Genomic DNA, 27,739 nt, shown 5'->3' with positions numbered 1-27,739 from the left:
CCCTTCTAGTCGTTTTTCACACCATCAATCCGTGCATCCGAGTATACCAACTATAGAACAAGTAACCAACTTCGCGATCCGGAAAGTGATATCTAAGAATGTCATTCACAGATAGTTCTTTGAAAATTACACCCCCCCAAGTCTTCTAAACCATTGATAGCAATTTCAGTTTCAGCCGTATCATGAACTTGTTCCTCAACAGCTTGTTCATCACTCCCATCTTCTTCATCACTCCCATCTTCTTCATCAATCCCATCTTCTCCATCACTCCCATCTTCTTCATTACTACAATCTTCTTCATCACTCCCATCTTCTTCATGTTCTCCAAATGACCCTTCTTCCTCTTCACCAAGAGAGCAAACTGCCCGAGTGAGATGATGTTCTTGCACTAGAACATCTTGTGCATCCTGGCAGGCAGTGCAATCAACCAATAAAAATTAATTGTCACACGCAGTATGTAATTTTCAGAACTTATTTTTCCACACAAAGCATAACACAGCTATGGAATTTTCAGAATCCTTGATTACAAATTAACAACCACAACTTAAATGCAGGTATCAAATGCAGGTAAAACACAACTTCCTAACCCAGCTATGTAATTTTCAGAACTTAGCTGCTAGAAGACAGGGACCAGGGGCATTAGTAGTTACCTGAACTGGGGACTGCAGTGGGGGCTCATCATTATGACAGTTGGACCGAGACTCCTGGGTATTAGAAGACATGATCAACTCCAGCAACCAACCCAAAAACACGGAAAGCAAAATCAGGTCTCCTGTCTCCCGCTACAGTTCAAACCAGAACACACGAGGGCCAAATCGAAGCAACCATGAAGGAAATGGATGAGTTTTACCTAATCGGAACTCCAACAGAGAAGAATCGCGTTTGGGGATGAGGCTACATCATCGTTGCTGTGTATGAGGCTACTGCACTATGGTCACGATGGAACTGACGACAGATGGAGGTCACGATGGAGAATCGGGTTTGGGGGTTTGGGGGTTTGAGTGAAAGAGGAGAATCGGGTTTGGGGGTTTGGAAGTAGGCGTAACCTAACTGGAGATGATGAACATGAATGAGGGGATGTATCTAGATTCAATCAGGTTTGGACAATATTGAAAAAATGAAAGGTGAATTTTGTTACTGAAGGTGAAAGGTGAAAGGAATGGATGAAATTATTTTGTTAATGATTAATGTTTAACTTAAATTTTTTTTTTTTTTTTTTTTTACTGAATAGGTAACTGAAAAAATTACCACACCCACTTAACTATAATTAATTAATTATTAACTAACTATTTTACTAATTATATTATAATTTATTAATTATTTTATTTTTCAAAAAATATCAATTACCTGCTAAACCTGCTATTGCAGGTCAAAAGTAGCTTGTGTAACCTTACACAAGCTATCAATTGTGCACTCTCCATAGGCTAGTCATCAAAATTTCAGTGAATATTTACACAGTTGTGTGTTTTCGCAACTCCCTCTCTCTCCTTTTACGCTCCTGACCTTATTCCTCTGGGTGTTTGCCGCGCCACCGTGTTGTGGCGGCAACCCGCCAACCCCTTTGTTTGTTTCGTGTCTTACGTTGGCTGCCCTTCTCCCTTCCTTCACCTTTCAGTTTTCAATAAGGTGGCGGTCGCTCTTCCTGTCACGGCGGCGAAGATTCGGATCGCGCGATCTGGGTCGTGTTCGCCTCCCTTGGGCTTGCTGTGCTGCGGATTTTTGTGCTTCTTGTGCCACCCTTCCATCCAGCCGTCAGTCCTTCCGTTTTACCAACTCTCTTCTGTCGTATGCTGAGGTGTTTTTCTTAGATATGGTTTGTCTTCATCATGTCTCGTTGAGAGCTTTGAAGTTGCGTTGGAGGTTGGTACCGACCTTGGGTTTTAGGTCGAGTTCTGTTGGAGATCCTACAGAGTGGTCGATCTCTGTTTTCTTTCCCCTGTTTTTCCCTTGCGGTTTTGGTGCCTCAGTGTTGGCGGTGTGCTCTTTTCGCCCTTGTCTTTGGTGTTGATTCATGGCAGTGACTATGGAGCCGTTTTCTTGGCTTCACAAGCGTTCTGTTTGCTGGGGAAGATATAGGTACTGATAGTGATTTGGTCATCAAGGTTCTCGAAGAAGCTGGGTTTTCACATGACAGTTTGAATTTTATACGCAAGTTGGCCTGCAAGGGGAACATTGCACATGAGGTGGTAAGACCAAACAACACTTTTGAGAAGCTTGATGATTTTCTAGAGGAGCTTATGCAGATTCGTGCTATTTCAAGTTGATAAATACACATCTCACTGTATTGCATCAGTTGGTTTTTATGCACTTCATTCAGTATCTTTCTTGCTTTCCAAAAAAAAAGATTTTACTTGAAGAGTAGAAAGTTCTAGGCAGGTGATGTTGAGGTCGACAATGGTGTTTCCAGGGTGATGTTGTTTAGGTGGTTGTGACTCCGCTCTGATCTCGTTGTCCGGTTTGCTGGTCCGGCCAAATCAGCATCGCGACTGATTTCTTGGGTGGTTTTTATGTTTTCGCTTTCAAGTCGTTGTCCCGTCCTGATTTGCGTCCCCTCCTATGGCGGGATGGATTCAATTTTTGTCGGGTTATGAGGCTTTCGCTAATTCCCTATTGCTTGGGGTTTATCCAAATTGCAGGTGTGTTTTAGGTGTTGTGTTTCAATAGTTTCTTTACAAGTTGATGCACCAAATCAATTTGATTTTAGGCTTCCTTGTGTATTATAGGAGGGGATGTTGCTCACTTAATTTTTATTATGAACCTTTTCCATCTAATATAAATTTGTGCTTTCTAAAAAAATAAATAGGCTAGTTGAGACTCTTGTTAGGCACCTCATCTCACCTCTTTTCTTCTAATCCTTATTTTAGTTATTTTTCTTATGGCTTGCTCAACTTTTATGTTAGTATGAGGGTTCTTAATTTTCATGCGTTTGCATATCTGAGATTTTTCCCTTAATAGTAATTCATCTTTTTATTTAAAGTTGATTTATAATTTTTACACATGTTTGAATATGCGTTCTATTCATGACGTATGAATTCAAAGTTTTATTCTGTTCTATTTGTCTTATCTAAGCGAGTGAATCAGTGAAGCGATGGTGAATACTGTTATCAAAGGTATGTACATCTCTAACACTGATTGGTTGTTTACTTTGATGATCTTGTCTCTTAAGACCGTTCTTGTACTTTGAGGGGACGATGTCTCTTTCTTAACATGAACAAATCAAATATTGGACGATCGTCCGGTAGAGGATTTAGGATTCCAACTCACAATTGTGAGTTGAGTTTCTACTCAGATACTTGAATAAATAATTGAATTAATCTCCTGTGACCGGTGAAGGTTTTGTTGCACTTGACTATTACAACCCGTAGACTAACGTTTTTCCAATTTGATAATCCAATTGGTTGATATACTGCTTGATAATCAATCAACCCTCTTACTTGCTTTCATCTCTGAATTTTGTTTATAAGTCACTTAAGTCAAGAAAGTGATCATGGTGTTACACTTTGTACTGCACTATCAATTTAATTGCAGAATTATTTTGACACGCACTTGCGACTATGCGTTCGTCATAGAGAAGAAAAAATAAGTGTATTATGTAATTTCACCTTATCTCACCTTTCAAACATGGAGGGGTTTTTCTTAATAAATTTTTATTTTTTACTCTATATTTTCTTTTTCGTGAATGTTAACGTGTTAAAATCTTATATCTTTGATTCATGTTCAACATAATGTGTTAATTTCTCGGTCTCATTAATTCTAACCCTAAATCAAACTTGCACTAAGTGAGCATGTCCAAATATATTGTATTCAGCCCCTAAGAATTAGTCATCAATATCCACACTTTATAATTTATACCAGTATTTTTAAAACTGAACCAAAATATTGAACCGGTCAAAATACCGATTAAAGGTTTAAAACTTAAATGTTTCAAAAATAGTTGAATCGATAATAATCAAATAATATTAATTTACTATAAGATATATTATTTATTATTAAAAATTATAATTAACAGCACAACCTCACAACACTAAAAGTGAAAAGTGAAAATTAATTAACACTATTCTATGGATTAACACTATGAGAACCAAGTTCAAAATGTAGTTTTGCAAATAGGGATTGGATATAAGAGACTGCCAAAACCTAAGCTGTAAATAAACTAAAATATCAATGTTATGCTGCTACTTGAAGGATAGCTTTGCTTGTGTGAATGAATTCTATGATGTTAAACATTTCTATCATTCCCCTGCAATATTATTTCTCTGTTGTCCTGTGCAAGTTGCAAGGTTGATTTATCCTCGTACAATTTTAAATACAGCCTTCTTATATATCTTTATTTTGAGTTATGAATTTGTTTTAACTGTACGTATGACATATTTGTTAATTATAATATGGTCTATGTGGCCCATTATATGTGTATGGGGTGAAAAAGAAGAGAAAGATAAGAACAAAGGAGAAGAAAATGTTAAAGATATGAAATGAAAAAAAGTGGAAATATGAATGAATCATGCCTTTGATATGCCTTGCGATTGCCTAATTATTTGAAGTATCAAGTTTACTCAAGAACAGAGCAAATACATTTTTTAAAATAAGATAATTGACTACAACACGTGGTAAAATTCAATCTTAAGCATGCTAAAATAATAGAAAGAATCAATTTACCATAACACATGCAAATACACAGTGATTACATCATGGTCAATTTCTCATAATAAAAAGGAGAAATATCTACTACTTCTTATCTGTGAACCTCCTTTTCACTGTAGCTAAAAGACCTCCAATGGAGTAGCGACACCTGTCCTGCTTTCTGACCTTTTTTTATTTTTTTTTCACTCTGAAAGTTGAAAATGATGTCGTTTCCGCTTCAGCACTGTTTCTCTCCAATCTCTCATCAACCCTAGCTGGCAATCGCGTGTTTCCTCTCCTTTCTACCCACTCTGCCGTACAATTCATCATCTTTCGTTTCTCTTCCGCCTCCAATCTCCCTTCAACCCTAGCTGGCAATCATGTCACCTTGACCAGAAGATCTGCTTTCCACGATCTGCGGCTTCTTCTCATGGCTTCTCCGGTGCTGGCTTTCACGTCAATCCTTCAACCAATACGTGGGTAAGTTTCGTAACAGTTCTCCATTGACTGTAGCTGAGCACATCTCTTTCGTTTCTCCTAAATTTGTCCTTTATTTGAATTTTTAATCTGATATTTTTTATTAGATTGGGTGATTTGGTACTTGATTTGCAACTATTACCCGTGGTTAGGTTGGGTTCATCAGTTATTCATGCATTTGTCATTTCCATTTTGATATGCATCTGTCATTTCCACTCTGATTTGAAGTTGGGATTAGGTTTTTAGGTCTAGGGTTATATGTGGAATGCACAATCTCTTCTTCTTTGAATTTTTTTATCAGATCCGTTTGTCTATAAATTCTCACACAACCCTCACTCCAGCACCATTTACACAACCTTTGCTGCACCACAATTCACTCCACTACATTTCACACAATCCTCATTCAAACCTCTCAAAATCCAAATATGCAGGAATATTAAATATCATCTGTTTTTATCTGTGTTCATCCAATGAGTCTATACTATTTTTGTTATTTTGTAGGGTGAGAAGATTGAAGCAAATGTGCAGCAATCAATGATACCAAAATTATGTAGTTGCTTCCTGGAACATGTAAGAGTTCTTTAATTTCCCTATTTTTCTATCTTCTCAAACTTCTGGTAGTACATATTGGTATATATATATACGAAACTCTTGCTGTGTTATTGCTTCTCATCCTGATATTGTGAATACAATTAAGAATTAGAGTTCAGAAATATAGCTTCAAACAATTATAATAATTATAATGGTAAAAGTTCATAGAGACACTTGTCATGGTTCTCTTCCAAGGTGTGTTTTCAATTGGTATTAGTTGTTGCTTAAAAGACAAGGGTGGGTAATGTAAGCTTTGGGTTCAAGAATGAATCAGTCATTTGATCCTTCAAAATAAAATATTGACTGTCTCCTAATTTTGTGACTCACCTAAGTATTTCCTCTGGAAATTTATTTAGCATAATTTTCATTTAGATCCAATGATAATTTGTAGGCTTTATAGGCTGGATTACTTTGTAGGCTTTCAATCAAAAGCGCTGAAATTAACCTTGGAAGAGAATAATTGGATTTAGAATCCTTTGATCAATTATGGATTACTTTAAAGTGATTTTAATCCTGTAATCAATCTGTCATTTAGAATCAATAACTGGATTACTTTGTAGACTTAATAAAACCTGGTTTCAAAATGATAGTTGGCTGCAGCAGTAGCGACATGTTTTTGGTATCAACTTCATTGGCTTTGATTCATGCTTTCATCTCTTCTTATTTTTTATTCAGTGTCTAAATGAATGGTGGTGGTTTCTGGTTTTGCACGTGTATGTGTACACTGATACATTTTATCTAATGTCAAAATTATTGATTGATAATTGCAAGACTAATTAGAATTTTTCTTTTACTCTCTATCATAAGGATCAAACTTCTACTTTTTTCTTTCTGTGTGTCCATGTTTTTATATAAATTTTTTAGCGTTTACTCTCTGTCATAAGGCTCACACTTCTATTGATAATTTTTTTTACACTGTTCTGGTTTTCATTGAGTGCTTCAGAGTTCAGATTATGAAAATTACTATGATCTTATATTTTTACACTCATATATTAATTGTTTTTTTAGTCAGGGTTCATAAGGACTGATTTTTAGCTTGCCTACTAAAAGAAAACACTGGTAGTTTCGAACTTATTTTCAGAAGCTGCTTAGATTAGCTTATGAATTGACATACATCGACTTATAAGCTATTTTAGGCCTATTCCAATAAGTTTCTTAGATTATCTTATCAATAAGATCTTATGTGAAAAGAGTTTAGGCAATAAACACTTACTTAAGTTATTTACCAAAACACATATATCACTCATGCTCAAATTTCTAACATTAAATTTCCAAAAAAATTTCGACCTCTATACCTCAATGTGCATTTTTATGTGAGTTAAAACAGCTTTCCTGCAAAAAACATTAGACCATAAGGAGCATATTCCTAATACCATGTACTGAATTTTAGTAGTAAAAACATGGTTCATGGGTGGAGAAGTTCTAAACATGATCCACTATAGAATTAGCTAAAGTACATATGATGCGGCAATGAACTTGAGTGGATGAATTTGAGTACTCTCCAATTCACCTCTTTCTCCCACCTAAAAGGATTATTATTCCAAGTCTACTTATGTTCACTTCTGTCATTAGCCTCAGTTTTCTTTTAGTTTTAGTCATGGTGTTATTTAATTGCAAACTGCATAATTCATTAAGCTCTTGCCTTTATGTTCATTACTGAGCAATTTTCTAAGCTGAACCAGTTTCAAGTGGGTATTTGCTTCAATCTGTTTATCTGGGTTCATTGTAGACAATAGGTAAAACTAATTCATTTCATGGTAATTTAGTTAACTTATTTCGTAGAAGGATGATTGATCCCATGTGTTTATATCATTTTCTAGAGATAAGCTAATATTAACTCATAACTGATTATTGATGTAGGTATTCAATTGATCTTGGCTGGAGTAACTATACTTGATTTTAATCACTTCCTTTGAGTTGTTATTACTGTTGATTTTGAATACTGGAAGCATGTAGTTTCCAAGTCTTATCTAAATGGGATGGGAATTCAATAGTCCAATATGTGGGATGTTATGGATATGAGATCGATCCATGGAGGGTGAGTAAAATTGTTTCAATGTTGCTCTACATTATATTAACCTCTTATTTTTGCCTCCTGTACTTGACATCTTTGCCTGTCTTTTGAATTTTAGGTTTGCTGCAACTTTGAAGGATTTGAAAGTTTGGGTAATGAATGTGGTTACAATAGATACACTTCCTATTAATTATGAACGAGATCCTATGAATCAACATTACATGCTTTGTACCAGTCCTATGTATCATCTTTGGAAAGTTTTGGTGCACACATCTTAGCGTAAGATCCATATTCTGCTCATAATTAAGAATTGATTTGCTCTATTAACACAAATACTATGGGATGCATCTTGAAATTGAATGGAAGGTAGTTATAATTCTGTCATTGCTTTATTAAGTGCAAAATTAGTTTTATTTGAATCTTCCACAACTAGGAGTACTATCATTCTAGGGATAAACAAGAATGAGTTGCTAATAAGTACATGCTGCATCTTATATCGCAGAAAACAACCAAACTATCTTATTCCTTTGCAGAAGGATGGAGAATGTCATCGCATCACATTATGGTTATTAGCGGTCCGTCAATATTGATGTAGAGACCTTGCCATGGGTTCCTCACACTTAGGGTTGATTTTGCTGATGAGAGAACTCTGCCATAATTGACTTTGACAGACATCAGAGAGACTTTCAAGAGGCTTGTGGCTGAATTGAAGAAGACCCCTCAAGAAATCTTGGGTGCTATGAAGAACCAAACTGTAGATTTGGTCTCAACTGGTCACCCTACTCAGTCTGTCAGTAGATCTTTACTGCAATAGCATGGAAGGTCTGTCCATGACTTTACTTTCCTGTCATAACTAAGGAGGACTTATGTAGTTCATTTGTTGTAGAAGTTTCTTTTTGGAAGAAGAAATTCAAATAGGAAAAGAAAAAAAACAAAGTTACCTCTAGGAGTTCCCATAAGGGAAGTTCCCTTCCACATCCTATCATTTAGATTCATTGGAAACTGGAAATGCATGTCTTGTATAAACAAGAAATGTTAATATTGTTTCTGGAATTGTGACAATTATAGAATAAAGCTCAATCTTTTTTGTTGGTGATCATTTTCTTATTTTTCATGATTTTCATGATAAGGGATTGTTTATCCCAGTTGTATGCTAAAGATAAAACATTTGATAATAAACTGGAACTTGATGAGGCCTTACAAAGAGAGGTACTTTCATGATTCCATATACAATATATGATACCATTAATCACATGGTTCACCATCCAAATGATTTTATGAATAAATTGGACACTATTTAAAGCTCCTGAATATTGGCCAAGAAAATTACAACGAATCTATCCATAAATTGCACAATATAATTCTTAAGTGTGTGGTGTTAGCAAAGCTTAATGCTGAACAAATGACTGGAAGAGTCAAGTAGAATGATTCAAAACTTGGAAAGGCTATGCCCTGCCATTGAAAACCAATTTACTATATGGATAGAAATTATTTTAACCCGTGAAAGAGAGCTTTGAGAAAGGCTTGTGGATTTTAGTTTGTCTACTTTCCAAATTAGTATGTCCTCCCCTGAAGCTACTCCTTCCCAACCTAACTATTATTGTTAAAAAATACCTGGCTGTTGGTATCATGCTGAACTAGCACAGATACAACTATGGATTGCTTTAGATCAGGAACATGTATGAGAGCGGTCGGAATTCATTCTATAAAAGTTACTCATAAAATCATATATATGTATATCTTATTTATTGTTCCTTTCTCCTATTCTGTTACACTATTGTTTTTTAAGTTTAAGCTATAATATGTTTATAGTTCTTTCAAATGCATTGTAAAGTAATTTTTTTATTTATCTGTTTATTTTATAATATGTTTATAGTTCTTTCAAATGCATTGTAAAATAATTTTTTTATTTATCTGTTTATTTTATTAGAGCTAAAGACGAGAAAATATCTTATATAAGAGATATTTCAGTACATATTAAGAGGGTTGATTCTCAACACTATCTATATGAAAATAACAAGGGATGTTCCTAATTTTTTTAGCGGATTTAGAAAAATTTCATATATGTGGATAATAAATTATTCCCTGAATTTATGATTAAAAACTGTGAACAATCAAATGAGACAAAGACCATGTGGCCAAACTGCAAAGCGTTGGTTAATTAATTTATTGAATTTGCCAAATTCAAAATCGGTAAAAATTATTATGTGAGATATCCTTGATAAATGTTACTCATAAAATAAGGGTAGAATGTCATCTATCAGTGATAAATAAAACTGACTGTTAATTTATTTGATATAACATCAATGATTATATAACTCATGTATTTATCACATAATTAGTCTGAGCAAATTGTTGAACATATTTCTCGTGCATCGCACACACAAACGGGTATCTTTTGAAAGTGAGATATGAATAAATCATTACTTTTGGATATGTATAGAAGTATTTTCTTTTAGTTTCAAATATCTCTCTCATAGTCTAATATGTTATTATATTTCAGCCAACTTTTCATTTTTTATAGTAAAGATTGTGCCAAATTACAAGTCGACAGGGGTCAAACACAATTAACATTTAAAACTCATATAATTCATATAAGAAAAATAGACAGAAGATAATAACGATATATAAGTGTTTGACTAATTAATATTGTATTCTTAAAAAATACATAATTGTATTATTCAATATATATCAAATTCTGAATAATTGTAGTTAACAGTGGAATTCGTGAAAAATTATTCGTGCATCGCACAGACAAACGGGTATAATCCTAGTATACTATTAACCGTGAACGGCGTGAAGTAGGTAAAAAGTTAAAAAAAAAAAAGCTTAAATAGGTAAAAGATGTTAAAAGTTCAGGGCGCATTTCAATCATCTTCTTCACTTTGCTCACTTACATCAACATCAGGAAGTGAAAGGATAGACTCAGTATACATGGGCACATGAAATTCAAGATCACCATCACGATACTTGCAATAAGGCTCTAGTAGGTTCCCTTTATCACGACACTTCACCACTTCTCCTATATTATTCATAAAAATGTCACCACTTTTTGTAGAGCATAATAAAGAATAATTGAAGGTAAAGCTACTCGAAGATAGAACAAGAGTCTTGTTCCAAGTTGACTCTACTTTGTATTTTTTCATGTCCCATATTTCAATTGTACTAGTCCACCACATGAAAACTGATAGACTCAAAAAACTTCCATGCACCCACAAACTACAATCTGGTTCACGACCACCACGAGCAATCTCATCTAATCGGGGTATAGTATCATATGGTTGGGGTATTTCTACAAGTCTCTTTTGCGTTAAATCAAAGACGATAATAACATATGTTGATTCATCACAGTTATAAGACAACCAGTGAATGGCCTCGTTGAAGAGCAACCCGGGTCTTAGATCAGTAGAGAGTTTCAAGCGAGGTAAATCGGCAACACCCTCAATTGGTTTCCACATATTAGTTCTCAATGAGAAAAACTCCGCATATTGAGCATACACTTGAACAACCAAGTAGTCATCTTTTGATGAATCATACCCAAAGCCATATATATACCCAAAGCCATATAGAAGATGATAATTGTCAAGAATATGAGATGAAGGTATTGGATTGTGCGCACGTGTAGATGGATTCCACACATACAACCTTTCATCTAAGGTGAGTAGCAAAAAGCCTCTACATGAACCTACTATATCAATACCTATAGCTGTAGATGAAAAGTCCATCTTTATTGGTTCATAAATAGGATTAGAGTGAAGCGATTCATCTAAGTCTATGGTTTGAATACCATGAGAGATTTTGATCAAGGCGAGCCGATGACTATGAGCACCTAGTTCAAAATGTGATTTTGCAAAGTGGGGATCAGATATGAGAGAGCGCCAAAACTTGCACACACCCTTAAAGCGTATAAGAGATTTCACCGGCAACCTCAATAAAATTTCAGTTATAAAATCTTGAGGCACATGTTGAGTTTCGACCTTCATGCCTAAATGAGAAATAACGAAATAGAAAGTGAGACAGAAAAAAATACCAATTTATATGATTAAAAGTGTGATCACATAATTAAACATAAGTGAGATATATAAGAAAGACATAATTAACTGAAGGTTTGTGATGATTAAGATGAATTATGATCTTCCTATATCACCATGAAATCAATCAGAAATTCTAACATTTTCAAATTCAAATTATAAGCTATTCTTTGGATTTGTCTCAATCTATATTTGGCTTTGGTGATCACCTTCACCCCTGCTTAAGGCTATTATATATGTTTTCTTATTTTTTGGATTTCTTGTCAACGGTTTACCTGTTTATAATATTGACTAGATCAAAAGTAGGAACACGCAGAACAGTATGTGAACAATATTACATGGGCATAGAAAAGGTGGCTAAAGGGCTAGGAAGAGTCCCTAGATTGAAGAAAAATATGAGCCTGAAACTTCCCCTTTTCTTTCTGTCCTAGTGCTCCTCTGATCTTTCTCTTTTTCCGTTCACGATCGAAATGATGATTCAACGATGGAACTTTCTCATAAGTGATCACTCAACCAGTCAATATGCTTTGCTTCTTTGAACGTGTGTCTTCCCCCATCAACACTCTCGTTGGTTGTTCACTCATATGATTTTGTTGTTTTTATTTAGTTTCAATGTAAATTCTCTATACTTGGAGAATCTTCCTTATTTGATAACATTTAATTTATTTTTGAAGATTGAGATGAAGATTGATAAGATTTTGATTTATTTTCAAATCTCATGATGGAATTTGATTTGTTTTCAAAACCCTACAATTTTGATTTTTTTTTATGGACTCCAATTTTGATTTCTAATTTCATTATTTTTTAAAATCTTCTGAGGCTTTTTCACTTATTTTCAAAAAAAAATTATTTCATATTATTTTTAAATCTGATGTTTTCTTTTTTATATTTTTTGAAAGATAATTTGATTTTTAATTTTTAATTTTTGAAAGTATTTTGATTTTTTATTAAAAGTAAAGAAAATGTAGGTTGAAAAAATCAAGCGTTCATATAGGTTTGGCGGGGAGGTCCAAATATTAATTCCTGAGTGTAAAATTTGTGTTTCCGATGTACCAAAAAAATAAAGCTTAAATTTATGTAATTAATCAATCAAAATTAAACGTAAGATTTTGATTTATTGTCAAATCTCATGATGAAATTTTATTTGTTTTCAAAACAGTCCAATTTTGACTTCATGTTGGTTTTATTTCTAATCGTCTAATTTCATTATTTTTTTAGAATCTTTTGAGGTTTTTTCATTTATTTTCGAAAAGAATAATAATTTCATATTATTTTTAAATTTTCTACATTTTTAAGATATGATCTCTTATGTTTTTTGAAAGAAGATCTGATATCTTATTTTTTTTGAACATGATCTGATCTCTTAAAGGAAACGTAGGTAAAAAAGTTAGGCGTTCACCTAAAGCTAAAAATTTATGTAATTAATCAATCAAAATTAAACAAAATAATATAATATTTTAAAATAGAATTATATAGATATGTACCGTTAGTGTAATTGTATAGATTTTACACACTCATCCTATTGAATTACGCAACATCATAAAATATATCTTTGTTTTAATTATAATTTAAAATGAAAGTTATTATTCTTCCTATGTTGTATGTTGCGATTGGTTGTCAGTGCAAGACTGTTTTACACCGACAATACGTATCAATTAAACTTAAAAGTAATCTTATTGAAAAAAACTTTGAAAATAACCATCAAAATTAATTTTTTCAACTAAACTAATATGGGTTGGTTAAATGGCCGAGGAAGGTTACTTAACTCTACTCTAATTGTGAGAACATAGGATGCAATGGAGGGTTGCTGCAAGAGGATGCAATACTCGATAAGGCACAACTTAAGGTGTGGCATGGATATCTGGCAGGGTAAAGGATTTTCACTGTTCCATGTATGAATGGCAATCTCAACCTATTCTCTGCCCTCTTGATGGTTTAAAGTATCTTTCCCATCTGTTTCTGACTTTCTGTGTTTTCGTGACTGAACTGAAGGATGGTGCTTCTCTACAATTGCTTGTGTGTTTGGAACAGAATAGGGAGAAGCTTGGCTGGGCAAATTAAAGGGTTTTTGAAGGGTTCTAGTGCTGCACTTCCGCTAGGATGTCTAATACTTGAGTTTTGCCTTAGACTATTCTAGTCAAGTTGCTCCTGACTAGTGCTCACTCAGTTTTTCTCTGTTTTGCTATGTTTGCTTTTGTCTTTCTCTAATATACATTGATTTTTAAAAATATAATAATCAATAGATGAAGTAGAAGAGTCAGAAGTGATGAGCAAAGTAAACAAAAATTCATAAATTGAAACATGTCCGTTGCACGGCGGAATTTACTACATTGATTTTATTAAGTGAGAACAATTTTTATTGTGAGAGATGAGAGCATCAAATCGTGACCATTAAATTTAACATGAATGATCAAGATAAATTAAAACACAAAGTCACATGACTTTTTAACAAAGTCAAATGATCATTAAATAACATTAAATCTCAATCATCGATGTATAATTTAATGGTCACGATATAAACATTGCTCTAACTTGATAGCCCCTATATATATATATATATAAACATTGCTCTAACTTGATAGCCCCTATATATATATATATTTAATGTAATTACGATTTCCTCCATCAATTGACGTGAATTAACCCTCTCATTGTTCTCAACCCCCGGGACTTATCGGTTTTGGGGGAATAGTGAGAACGATTGTTATTTTGTGAAGGATGGTTATGCCTGGCTCCAAGACCGATAGCAAGAAGTTGTTTTGCAGACGGAGTGGCAATGGCTTTGGTGGTTAAAGATTCTGGAGCGGATTCAATTGTTTATTTGGCTTGTGATGCTTAACTATATGCTAACAAATTGGTATAGGTTCAGATGCAATATAGCAATTTCACCTAACTGTACCCATTGTTCTGCAGCGGACGAGGATGCCCTCCACTGCCTAAGGGACTTCCCTCATTCGAGGGATATTTGTTTGAGGGTGGGAGCCCTGGCATGGTTGGGTTTTCTTTCGAATGAATGTCGAGATTAGGTGAGAAGACAAGCACAGGGAAGGAATACAACTCGCTTTGTCACCTACTTGTGTCGAATTTGGAAATGGCAGAATAGCATGGTTTTTTAAGAGGCCTCTTGGACCATTCATGAAGAATGGTGTCGTCAGTGTTATGAGCATGATGAAATTGTGAGTTTTATGGATGGGAACGATGGAGGAGATGATGGGTTTTGGATGGCTCGTTGTTGGCATTCGCCCCCGGCAGGGAAGGTCAGCCTCTGCGTCGATCAGAGCTTCAATCCGGTGACTAAACACATGGGGTCTTGTGGATTAATCCAATAATATGTGATACTCAAGGGCAGTGGGTTTGCGGTTTCTACTGCTTCAAGGATGCGGGGAGATTGCTGTTGTCGAGGGCTAGAGCTTTGGGAATTGGCTTGCAGTTTGCGTGGGAGAGGGAATTGTGAGATGTGATATGCAACGTTGATTGTTATGAGTTGTTGTATGCTTTAGAAGATGATGATATTCGTCAAGTCTTTCCCATTCTTGATGAAATTCGAGAGATGATGGGTAGAAGGTGGACAATATCCCTTTATGCTATCAGCAGAGATTGTTATCAACCGGCGGACTGGTTAGCCAGAAATGGCGTGTCTTCCCCAGCCATGGACATGTACTTTTTGGAGACACCGCCTTCAGAGTTAGAGATCATCATCCTAAGGGATTGTTTTGCAATTTCTTAGTCTTTCTTTTGTTGTTAGTTTCCCGATGTAGCAAAAAAATAGATAGATTCAACCATAAGTTATCTTAAGAAGTTTATTAATTGAGCTCAAAATATGAGCTACTATGAGCAATTTATTAAAATAAGCTAAATAACTTTATATATGTAAGTCGTTAGCTATTTACATAAGCTATCACAATTAATTTATAAGCAACTATGACATAAGACAAATTTAGATGAACTTTTTTATATAGAATATTTTTGGCTTAATTGCACTTTTGGTCCCCCAACTTTGCCCTGTTTACTAAAATTGTCCCCCAACTAAGAAATTAGCAAAAAGCATCCCCGAAGTTACCTTCCGTTAGCACATTTGGTCCCTTTAGTGTTTTCCATCCAAAATCTAACGGGTTGAGGGACCAAAAGTGCAATTAATTCAACTTCTTCACCATCGTGACCTGCAATTTTGGTCCCCCAATTTTACATTTGGTCCACTTAATTGCAATTTTAATCCCTCGGACCGTTAGTTTTTTGATGAAAAATACTAAAGGGACCAAATTTGTTAACAGAGGATAACTTTGGGGATTCGTTTTGCTAATTTCTTAATTAGGGGACGATTTTTGCATAAAGCATAAAGTTGGAGCACCAAAAGTGCAATTAAGCCAATATTTTTCTAAACTCTGCTTTCTGGTACAGAGTTGTTTTGCAGGAAGTTTGTTTGATATAATATATAAATGTGAAGGCATTGTAGGGTGTTTTGGGCTTTTTGAGACATGTGTTGGGACTAAAGTTATGCTACTGTAGACTTGCTTTGGGTTTGAGTACTCTATTTTCTTACTAGATTTTTTCCCACTGCGTTTTTCTTAGCAAAGTTTTTTTTTTTTTTTTTTTTTGGTCAATTCTTAGCAAAGTTTTAATGAGGTCCCTTGGCTAAGTTTGGGTCTACATGGGGGTTTTGGTTAGGGGGTTATCTACTAACTTAAAATGCAAGGTGCAATTTCACTGTTCATGAGAGCCATTAATTTTTTTGGTACCGTCTGCTTGCTTTTGGGCCTATTGCATTCTTGGGCTGCAGTGGAGGATCTCATCTGAATCTTCATGTAGGGTTAGGAATTAGGTTACTCAAAACCTACTTGCCTCTTCCTGTGGTTTCCGGCCGCCGCCGTCGCCACTGAACCTATTGCTCCTTTTTTCGTCCGTCACAGATGTAGGAGCTCACCCCTCTCACCGGCCAGCTGTTCCAGCGTTTGTGCATCGATGCCCGATCCCTAAGGACATATTCTCTTCCTGTAGTAGCTCTCATCATCCAGCCAGTTTTCATGGCTTTTAACCCATAGCTGCGAGTGTAACAATCCGTAGGTACCTTCAAGCTACTAAAACCAGCTGGAAGTTCTTCTTTACAGAACTCCAATGGCATGTACTGGTGGTTAATTTCAGTTGTTACTTTCTTCACCTGATTCAAATATGAATGCTACTTTATGGTTTTATTTATTAAATATTATTTCTAAAAAATAGTCTTATACAGCAGGTTTTGGGGAAAGGGATTTTCTGATAGAGAGCATGTTTAGACTTGAAGTCCATGTATATATTTTTTTCTTTTTGGATTTTAGGTTTACATTTTCCATGTTATTCAATGATATGATATAGAGTCATAGCTGGTCAAGATTAATTTTATCCCAAATTTTTATTTTGAGACCTTTTTATTTGATTATTTTTTTTCAGATTAGAACAGAAGAAATGGATTTGATAGCCAAGAGGTGCATTGGTGCTCATGATAGTGGGAGTGTTTTGTGGTTCTTCTTTATTTTTTGTTTTGGTGGTTGGTTGTAGGGTGTAGTTTTGAAAAGGATTGTTTCCATGAAGGAAGAAACTTTGGACATATTATTGGTTTTGATTACAAATTCGTAACAAGACATCATATGGATATCTAAAAATACAACATTTCCTTGCTTGAGCTTCGTAAAAATTGAAGGTGTAGTTCTTTAATGTAGTTGCTTCAGACTGCTTCTTGCTTTTGTTTTGATGCAATTTAGACACATTTGGAATAAAAGGACAAATGTCTCTGATTTGTTCTTTACATGGATTTTCCGTTCTGGCTTTAAAGGCATTGGTCTCTCTTTTATTCCTCACGTACTCTTTTCTTTCTCTTTTTTTCTCATTATTGGGACGAAATTAGCTCCGATGCTTCATGATTATCTTTTATTTTGTCATCATCAGGTTCAACAGGGAGCAAATATTTGGTGGCTGTGATTTACATACGACATGATACTATGAGGTGAGTATAGGCTACAATATCTGATGTTGTTAATTAGTTTATTTTTATCAAGTGGCTAGACTACCTTTGTTTCTGATCTAATTCTTTGGTTATGCAGGGGTTATCAAAAGCTTGAATAAATTGGATTTGGAATTTGATGTCATTGTATTGCCGTGCAAGCTAAGATCTAATACTTTAAGTTTGCTGACAAAGGTTGTGATGTTTTTGTAAACTTTCTGATTTTCTAATTTTTGGGTTAGCTCTCTCTCTCTCTCATGATAGAATTTCATTGACATCCATTTGCTTGGTTTGATCAGTATGTGCTCCTTTGTTTTATCCATCACATGAAGCATATCAAATTGTTCGCCAAATTTTGGGATTTATCAATGACTAAATTTCTATTTGGTGCACTGTGGAATTAGTTTTCATGAAATTTACTTGAATAAATTGGATTTGGAATTTGATGTCATTGTATTGCAGTGCAAGCTAAGATCTAATACTTTAAGTTTGCTGACAAAGGTTGGACCTTTAAACCATATAACAAATCCTGGTAGAGACCATTTTTTTCCTTTAGCCTTATAACCCAAGGATTGAAAATAATGGGTTGAGTGAATATCAACAATGTCTAAGTCACACTTCATAAGCTAGATAAATAATGCAGTGATTTTAGGTTTCTATGTTTTGTTACCTATATAAGTTTTGGAAAGCAGTCCTACTTATGTAATATGTTTTTACTATAACCTTTTACCACTTTTATTGTGGTTGTTGCTTCAAAAGCATTCATGTAGTTGGAGAGACTTAAAAAGTATATGTTCATCATCTATGTAGGATTGTGAACCTAGAGCATTAGTTCCAATTGCAGTCCCATCTCTTCCCGGAATTTCTTGATTAGTTCCAGCTCTTTTAGAGAAAGCTTATTGAGATTCACTTTAGTAAAACTGGAAAAACCTTTGGTTTTAACAATCAAGCATGTAAGTTCTCTGCTATTTAGTTTTTCAAAAAACCTCGTTTCTTCTTCTTTGATTTATCCAGTAATTGAGTCATGGGGATAGGATATAACGTTTCACATAGATATTGATTTTCTTAGGTTCCTTTTTTTTTATATATTGATTTTTGTTCTAATCAATTCCTCATTTTAAACTCAATGGAAACAATCAGCAAGGCAGAGTCACAGGTGACAAGTGTTTGTGTGGTGAACAAGGGAACTGGAACTCCATTTATCTCAGGATTGGAACTTAGACCACTTAGTAGTTCAATTTATAATACTGACTTTGGGGAATCTGCTTCACTTTTGCTATATAAAAGATGGGACATGGGGTCAACCAATGGAAATGGTAGATATGAAGATGATATTTATGATAGAATTTGGTTCCCTTACAATTCCTCTACCTGGGAATCGGTCAGCACTTCTTACAAGATAAATGTCAATGGTGATGGCTATAGAGCTCCATTTGAAGTCATCAGAACTGCTGCTAGACCAAGAAATGGCAGTGATACTTTGGAATTTTCATGGACCCCAGATGAACCAAGTTGGGAATTTTATGTCTACTTGTACTTTGCTGAAGTGGACGATCTTCACAAAAACCAACCCAGGAAATTCAATATATCCTGGAATGGATCTCCTTTAGTTGAATCATTTGTACCACAATACTTGCATGCAACCACTCTTTCTAATTCAAAACCCTTGGTGGCGAGTAAACATAGAATTTCTATACACAAAACAGAAGATTCAACCCTTCCACCTATTCTTAATGCAGTTGAGATTTATGTAGTAAGACAACGGGATGAACTTCCAACATTTGAACAAGATGGCATGCCATCAATTTTTCTCTTGGCTAAACTGCCTACCAAGCTAGCAATTGAATAAGACACACTTTGGTGCAACCTTGCCAAAGTATTACAAATCTTTTCAGTTTGAATGATTATTCATTTTTATGTGATTTCAACCATATTTAAACACAGTTGATGATGTGATGTCCATAAAAGAAAGTTATAGAATCCAAAGAAATTGGGTAGGTGATCCTTTTGAGCCAGAGAACTACAAGTGGGAGGGCTTAAAACGCAACTATAGCACTTCACTTCCTGCCATAATCATATCACTGTGAGTAATCTCTGCATAACATTGGCAATAATTTGACATCATGAAATTCAATTTTAGAAGAAAGTCATTTATTTTTATAGGAATTTGAGCTCAAGCAATTTGAATGGACCTATGTTGTCTTATCACTATTTTCTCTATTTAATTTTTGGTTTGGATATTGGTTCTTTTGTTTGTGTTTAGTTTGAAATCAGTAAAATTGTATTTAAGTATTTCAGAGATTAATAGTGTATTTACTCCAGGCAAAATCGCAGTGACACTTGCCCACTATTTTTGCCATTGCGGTCAGATTGAGTGGAGTTTTGGATCTTGGTTCTTCTATTTGTTTTTAGTTTTCAACCAATGAAGTGTATTTTTAAGTGAACTTTTGTCCTATGGTGTTTTATCTCTTACAAAATGAATCAGAACAAAAGATATTTTAGTTATAATTGTTTCAGGTTCATTGGCAGGTTCAATCTTTACCATTGTTGATTTCAGACTTTCACTCTTGCTTCTTTTTATGGTTTCTGTTTTGCAGGTAACCCCTATCATTGACCATTGTTAATTTGCAACAGGTTCAGTTCAAGAGAATCATTGCACCCTTAAAGAATCATACAAAGTTTCTTGGTATGCATTTTCTTTCATATAAGTGCTCTTAGGGGTTTGATGAGTCGTTGTGTGTTTGTACTGATCACTGACTCTCATGTTTTATGAATTCAACTTATAAAACATTGCTTCACTTAGCTTCTACTGAAGGTCATTTATTCAGGGAGCAACACGAATCTGAGCTGCATTTGTTTAGAGACCGGCAAGTGATCCAGCCTGTTTGAGAGATGAGGCTCGGCATAGGGTTTTGGGTTCGGCATCTAATGTTACTATGGCTGAACTTTGTAAATATATGGAGAAGTAGTTGTAAAATCAATCAGTCAAATGTAAGTTATTGGAGTAATTAAATTGGACATTTTCCAGGGATCTCATGGTTGTTACTCTTTGGGATGGTGCTTGAGTTATTGCTATGAAAAAGGTCTCAAATCATAATCTTGATTATTTTGATGCAACAAAATATTCTATAGCACAAACTTCTTAAACTAAGGGGTTAAAGTGTGTTAAGATAGAAAAGTGATGTATATTTAACAATTGACTATAGTAGTTCATTATTGAGATTTGAGACTAATGCTACATTATATGTTGCATGTTATGCTATTCATTTTCTTATCATAACTTCATTACTTACTATGTACGGTTTTATTTATAAGGACTAAATAAGAGGTTTACATAGGTCTCCCATGTCAAACACTAACGTTTTATCAATCATGTGATCTATTTTTTCCGGTCTCCTAACCTTTAATTGAAAGTTCTGATTTCACTGTTTATGGGACACTTTTTTTTGTCCCAATTTCGTTTGGGTTTGGGCTTGTAGCCAATGTTAGCCCTTAGTCGATTGTAGGGGTTTCGTACATCTACGTTTTCCAGTTGTGAACTTTAAAATCTCATCCACCATTTTCTGTAGTGATCACCTCAAATGCTCATCCCAACAACGAAAATGCCATAGCCCCAACTCGTCCTCTCGTACCTATTCCATGCTATTCTTACAATTGTATCGTTCTTCTTGTATCTCTCCTGGATTCTCGCTTAAAGACGGGTACGAATTTCCTATAGTAGTTGTTCTCCTCTATCGCTTTTCCATGATTTTCTTCTTACTTTTACTGGGGCAATCTCTTTTATTTGTCTATTTGCATTATCATGTTGGCTTAGTTAGGCTTACACTTGCATGATGTGTAAAGTTCTTTTGATATCTCATGCATAATAGCAATGAAACTATTTTCATAGTGGAAAATGATGTGCAGTATCTAACAATAAAAGTAATGTTGTTATTATAATATAAAAGTAATAATAATTATTAGAAAAACTCCATTAAAATCAACAAATAATTTACAATTTACATACTTTAAATATTATTATATATCTAAATTTGTATATAAAATATAATTAATTTAAAAATTACTTTTAACATGTATTAGAACATTAACTTTTGACATGGTTAAGTTCTTGTGTTATCAATTCCAATCGCATTAATTATGTTTATTATAGGCTTAAATGCATTTTTGGACCCTCATGTTTTAACTTTTTGCGATTGTCAACCCTTATCTTTTTTTCTATGAATGGGAACCATATTCTTTTAAAACGCTGCACCGTTTACCCTTCCGTCCAAATCCGTCAAAAACTTGACGGAACACGCTGATATGGCCTTCCACGTGGATCAAAGGGGGATTTAAAAAAAATGGCTTAAATGCACTTTTGGACCCTCAAGTTTACATTTTTTGCGATTGTTGACCATGATCTTATTTTTAGTGTGAATGGAGACCCTAATCTTTCAAAACGTTGCACCGTTTACCCTTCCGTCGGAAAGCCAGGTAAGTGGGTTCTGTCAAGTTTTTGACGGATTTGGACAGAAGGGTAAACGGTGCAACATTTTAAAAGATTAGGGTCTCAATTCGTAGAAAAATAATATCAGGGTCAACAATCGCAAAAAATATAAACTTGGGGGTCCAAAAGTGCATTTAAGCCTTTTTATTATATAACGTGCATCATTCACATAAAATTATTTTTCTAAGCAAATAAATCATAAATTAAACCTTGTGCATCGCACGGGTATAATCATATATTCATGTCAATCCACACTACATATTATATTTATCATATACTTTTTTCTCTTTCTTCATGCTTAGAACATGAAAATGATGTAGAGAACAAGCATTATTGTTATCTACTTTTCTCTTTTCTGATCTTGTATGGTTCAAGATATAGAGTACACTTGCACCTTATAAGCCACCTTATCTATTGCTATAGTAGATTTTCTTTCAACTTGTTCCACGACAAGTCAGCATACCTACAGTCTACAGTCACAGAACATGTCAAAGTCCAACAATGACACCTATCAAATTTGCCTATGTTAAGCGGAAAAAACCTCCCTTGATCATATTCCATTTTTTTTTCTTTAAAAGCCAAAGCACCAAGCTCCAAACATCAAATGAAACTGGATCCACCATAGAAACATTGTCGGAGGATTGTGTCTCCAAAATTCTGTCGCACACATCTCCACCGGACGCATATATATGAAGATATTAAGCAATAGAAAATCTATAATTTGTTATTAGTTAATTAAATTAGTTTGTAAGCAAGTTTATTTTAATTCTTCACTGAAAAAATAACATTGGTAGCGGTAAAATTCTGTCTGTAATTATAAAATTGGCAGTCATTAAACGTCAAAACAATTAAAACATACACAAAGTTGGAAAGTAAAGTGCATGTGTGACTGTGTTAGTTTTCACAACATTTAACAAAGAATATATTTTTGTGAAGTCCACAAATAAACGTTAAAGTGATGATGATGAACGGTAAGGAGCGTCTGAATAAAACGATGATGGTGAACGACGATGAGATGAGGAATGACTGCTGGGGCTCCTAGTAATGAGGAGGAGAAGGAGATGGAGGTTGGGAAGGAGAGGTCACTGGGTCAAGAACAAAGACCAAAAAATGATTAGAGAAAATTTTAAATAATTGATGTAAAAGTTACACGTGAAAACTTATAAAATTGTCATGTGAGTTGTTGGCTAAAAATAAAAAAATGTCAAATAGTGACTAATACAAATCAAACAAAATTTTCACGACAAAATAAAGAGAAAATTATTTTTCAGAAACTATTTTAAAGTTAAATGTATAAGTTAGAAACCAAGTAAAATAAGGTAAATTCCGCTCAAGTTGTGGATATGTCATTAGGGTGAAAGGAGGATTTGGATGTAGAGAAGAATGGAACAAACAATTGTCAAATACTCAAGTCGCAAGTCCTATATCCGTGGGTTTTTTCCCGTTCCTAATATCTAACAATTAATCCAACACAACACTAAAAATAAATTTTCAATTCAAAAGTAAAGTGAATTAATTTTTTTAAATTTTAAAAATCTTAAATTTTTTTTCTATTTAAATAAGTACAAAATTATGGTGAATAAATACACAACCTGAAAATATTGAAAATAGGATAATCAGTACAGATCCAAACAAAAATATCAACTTTGGATGTATATTTCAAACAAATTGGCTACAACAGTACAAAAATAAAATTGCATATAACAAAAGTCACCCGTGCCTCGCAGGGGTAATTCAACTAGTAATATACTAAAAGAAAGCTTTTTTTATAGAATGTTCTGTCACGTGGCACCCCCATATCATCCAAATTCCCTCCAAAACAAAAAACCAATAACACATTCCTATATATAAAAAAAGAGGTTGTTGAACAACCAAAGACTAGATAGGAATTGAATTAGGTTGTCTTTTTTTTTTAAAGAACTTTGGTTGTCAGTCTATAAAAGATTTAAGAATTTAATTTAAAAATAAAAATTGACAGCCTTAATACTATATCTTCTACCTTTCGAAATAAAATTTTCTCTTTTATTCATTTAACAAAAAAAAATTACTTCTCATATATTTTATTTCACAACTTTTTAGTTTAAAATTCAAATTAATTAAAAAAAGATTTTTTACTTCAAACGTTGTAAATAGCGGCGATTTTATTGTGGCGGTTTCCTAAACCGACGTAATCATGTGTATATTAGGGCGGTTGGGCCACCCGCCGTAATGTATAATATAAGTATGTCGGTTTCCTTTACATATTAGGGGTTTTAGCCGCCATACTTTACTCTTTTTTTCGCGACCTCACTTATTGTGTGCGCGCTCCTTCCCTTGCAAATGAAGATTTTCATTCTTCTACCTTCTTCACACTAAACAATTTCAAACCCTCATTCAGATTCTTCTTCGATACCTAGCCTCATATTCATCGATTCTTCTCCAGTTCTCCATCTCTTTTGCACAGACACTGTGATACCTAGCCTCATATTCATCGATTCTTCTTCTCACCACTGTGATAAGAGTCCCTCCATCGATTCCTCTTCTCACTTAGGCTTCATTTTCAATTTCAATTTCAATTTCAATTTCAATTTCGTTTTCAAGTTTAATTTCGCTAAGATTCATTTCGAGAGAGTGAGCATTTCAGAATCAATTTCGATTTGAAGTTCAATATTCTTAAAAATCGCTTTGAGACGCAGCAGTGGTGGGATTCCTCTTCTGCGCACAGGATTTTAATTCTTCTTTTGCGGTTCCTTTCTCACCGTAGCAAGGAGGTTCTGTTGAATTCTTCTTTCGCGATTCCTTTCTCACCATCGCGATTCCTTTCTCACCGTCGCAAGGAGATTCTTCTTCAAATATATGTGATATATTTTTATTTTAACTACTATTTTATTTTCTTATATTTTAATTAATATTATATTCTTTTCTGATTGTTTTCTTGTTAAAAAAGTATCATGAAGTTACTTGTTTTTCTATTTTTTAGCCCACATAATACTTGCTTCAAATGGGTCAGATCCTATTTAGTTGTTGATAGTTACAAACTTGCTGGACTTCATATTGCCAATTTTTATTTTACATGTGACACTTTGTCAAGTTGGGGTAGACGAGTTACGGAACAAAACCTTTTCCCCTTCATCTTTTGGATACTTAGCTTTTTCTCTTTTTTACTAGTTTTTTATGAAGTTTTCTTTAGAGCACATATTTGTTCATCATTTCGGGGATCTTTCACTGCACATGATTGGTCTGGCAGGTTGACGTATCTTGGGAGATGAGCGCATTTAAGTTCTCATTCTACCCAGTGCAGTTGGGGCGTTTTCTCTCTAAGGACAGCGCATAGCGCGGTTCAACCCAAATTTCATCTAAACCCTTTCTCTTATTTCTTTATTATTGATTAACGTTTGATTCTCATTGTAATATATGATGTTTGATCAATATCAGTATGCATTTCCTATTTGATTATTGTAACACCTCATTTTCCGATTAGTAGATTATTTATTAATTAATTTTAATTAGTATTAGGTTATATAGTGATTTGAATAAATAGGTGATTATGAGATTTTATTATATAATAAGGTGATTAAGTGATTTTATTAGATAATTAAGTGAGTAGTTGGAAGTGGGGCCCATAATAAGACTATTTTAGGGTTAGGAGTGAAATAGAAAGAGAGAAATCGGAATTTGAAAATTGGAGGAGTTAGCAGAGCAGAAGAAAAGAAGCGTGAAAGAGAGAAGGGGAGAAAAGAGAAGAACACCTAGAATTTGATCTTCAAGAGGTAAGGGTTTGAATTCATGTTCTTTGGATTGGTATGATAGTGGATAATGATAGAAAGCATGATTTAGGAACCCTAGGATGCAATTTTTTCTAAACTGAAGGTGGATAGTTTGAATTTAGGGTTATGAATTGTGGGTGGAAAAGAGGGGGTAACGCGTATGAGGCTGTAGAAATTTACGAGCTCTTGAACCCTTTTTCGAGCTGTGTTAATGACCGAATTTGAAGAAGTAGTCTTCATAAAAGTTGTATCTCTTTCTGTTATGAAACTTTTTCCGCTGGTTTCACGTCAATCCGACGTCTGTAGCTCAAGTAATCTGCGTATTAGTGAGGATAGATTAAGCTGTCTCATTTCTCACGAACATCTATTAGTGTTAGATTTTTCCTGAATTTTGTACTTTGAATTTAAACTTAAAATTTACAGGGATTTACAAAATGTGTATACGAAACCATGATAAAAATATTGGATTTTCTGAGTGTATTTCATTTATTTTAAAATTCGCCAAAGTTGCGTAGAGAGATGTCGCGACATGGCGAGTTGCGCAGGGAGATGTCGCGAGATTTCGCACATGGCGAGATGCGCAGGGAGATGTCGCGATATTTCGCACATGGCGAGATGCGCAGGGAGATGTCGCGACGTGGCTAGTAGCGCAGTGAGATGTCGCAAGATGGCGAGCATGAGCATGTCGCGAGTTTTTGGAAAATTGAGAGAAAATCAAGTTTTGTATAATTAATTTCAGAACCTGTTAAATATGAATTATATTTAATTTATATCTGTTTAATAGTTTATTGTTTTGGTGTTGTTTTTCTGAATTGATGTTATGTGTTGAGTTGCTAAGTTACTGTGACTGCAAATTGTGCAATTGATAACATGAAAGCTATGTTTTGCAAAATTGGTGATGATTTCGTATGGTTGAACTGGTGATTAATATGCTAAAAAATTAAGACTTGGAGATGGTCTGAATATGCATATGTTAGTTGAGTTTTGCACAATACATTGCATAGTTGCCAAGATGCAATGTTTGTTAGTTCTCGTGGAGGCTAGTGACTTGTCCCAAAACTGGAGTGGTTTTGAAAGCCTAGAGCGAGGGTTTTATTGGTGGTTATCTGTCTGGAGAGGACGCGGTGATACCGCTAAGGATAACAACTTTGGTATCAAAGGCATTTGCACGGGTCTCACTTGAGTCATATGTGTTAGGGTGTTGTTGATGCTAATTAATGATAATTGTGATATTTTTTGAGATTTGATGTTGTGGTAATTGGAGACAATAATATTTGCTTACTTGATGCTATGAATTATGGAGTATTGTCATAACTGTGAGATTGATTGATTATATTAAATTACATAATTTATTATTTGTTAGTGAAGTGTGAAGAATTTATATGGAATAGTTAAGTTTTTACATTATTTATTATTATGCTTATCTATATGATATGAGTTCTCACCCTTCTGTTGGAATGATGTTCTATGCGACATCGCTCAGGTACCGAAGATAGTGGAGCTTCTCGCGAGGGTTAGTTAGAGGAGCTATAGTCTTTCATTTATGGTTTAGTTAGGGGAGTCATGCTCTGTTATGTAACACCGGGGAAACGCTTAGTTTGTACCTTGATGTTAAGAGTTATTTTGTGACCTCTCTTTATTTATTCTTGGATTATGTTTAATTTTGAAGTTGAAAAATAAATCTGTTGTGCTATGCATATGATGTTATGACACTAAAGTTTGAAATTTATATATTTATTACGAGCATGACGGGGTGTTTTCATTTATGGTTTTGGAGAATAAGTGTGACACCCTCAGTGT

General features: G+C 34.4%; 2 protein-coding genes and 1 long non-coding RNA gene across 7 annotated transcripts; 2 read left to right on the top strand and 1 right to left on the bottom strand.

Annotated features, from left to right (window-relative positions):
• The first annotated feature begins 1,439 nt into the window (after positions 1-1,439).
• On the top strand, positions 1,440-8,813 carry LOC130721512 (uncharacterized). Of its 2 annotated transcripts, none has more exons than XR_009013485.1 (5): positions 1,440-5,100; positions 5,599-5,667; positions 7,549-7,726; positions 7,821-8,068; positions 8,205-8,813. It is a non-coding gene; the product is annotated as an uncharacterized LOC130721512 (long non-coding RNA). The 2 variants fall into 2 exon arrangements; XR_009013484.1 differs by having other exon boundaries at positions 7,821-7,981; positions 8,205-8,812.
• Positions 8,814-10,569: 1,756 nt separating this feature from the next.
• LOC130719780 (F-box/kelch-repeat protein At3g23880-like) lies at positions 10,570-11,685 on the bottom strand. Its single transcript, XM_057570389.1, has one exon. It carries the CDS (start codon positions 11,683-11,685, stop codon positions 10,570-10,572), a length of 1,116 nt encoding a protein of 371 aa, XP_057426372.1.
• Positions 11,686-16,418: 4,733 nt separating this feature from the next.
• LOC130718251 (probable LRR receptor-like serine/threonine-protein kinase At4g29180) lies at positions 16,419-20,947 on the top strand. Of its 4 annotated transcripts, none has more exons than XR_009012549.1 (4): positions 16,419-16,790; positions 17,158-17,710; positions 17,808-19,790; positions 20,305-20,947. XR_009012549.1 is itself a non-coding variant. In XM_057568785.1 (2 exons), the coding sequence occupies exon 1, from the start codon at positions 18,834-18,836 to the stop codon at positions 19,554-19,556; it is 723 nt and encodes a 240-aa protein (XP_057424768.1). In that variant the 5' UTR covers positions 18,518-18,833; the 3' UTR covers positions 19,557-19,790; positions 20,305-20,947. The 4 variants fall into 4 exon arrangements, 1 of the variants encoding a protein (XP_057424768.1); XR_009012550.1 differs by having other exon boundaries at positions 16,419-16,794; XR_009012551.1 differs by having other exon boundaries at positions 16,419-16,852.
• The last annotated feature ends 6,792 nt before the right edge of the window (positions 20,948-27,739 follow it).

The sequence above is a fragment of the Lotus japonicus genome, chromosome 5 (assembly GCF_012489685.1).
Source record: "Lotus japonicus ecotype B-129 chromosome 5, LjGifu_v1.2".
Taxonomy (NCBI): domain Eukaryota; kingdom Viridiplantae; phylum Streptophyta; class Magnoliopsida; order Fabales; family Fabaceae; genus Lotus; species Lotus japonicus.
This window is presented reverse-complemented; position numbering and strand designations above follow the sequence as displayed.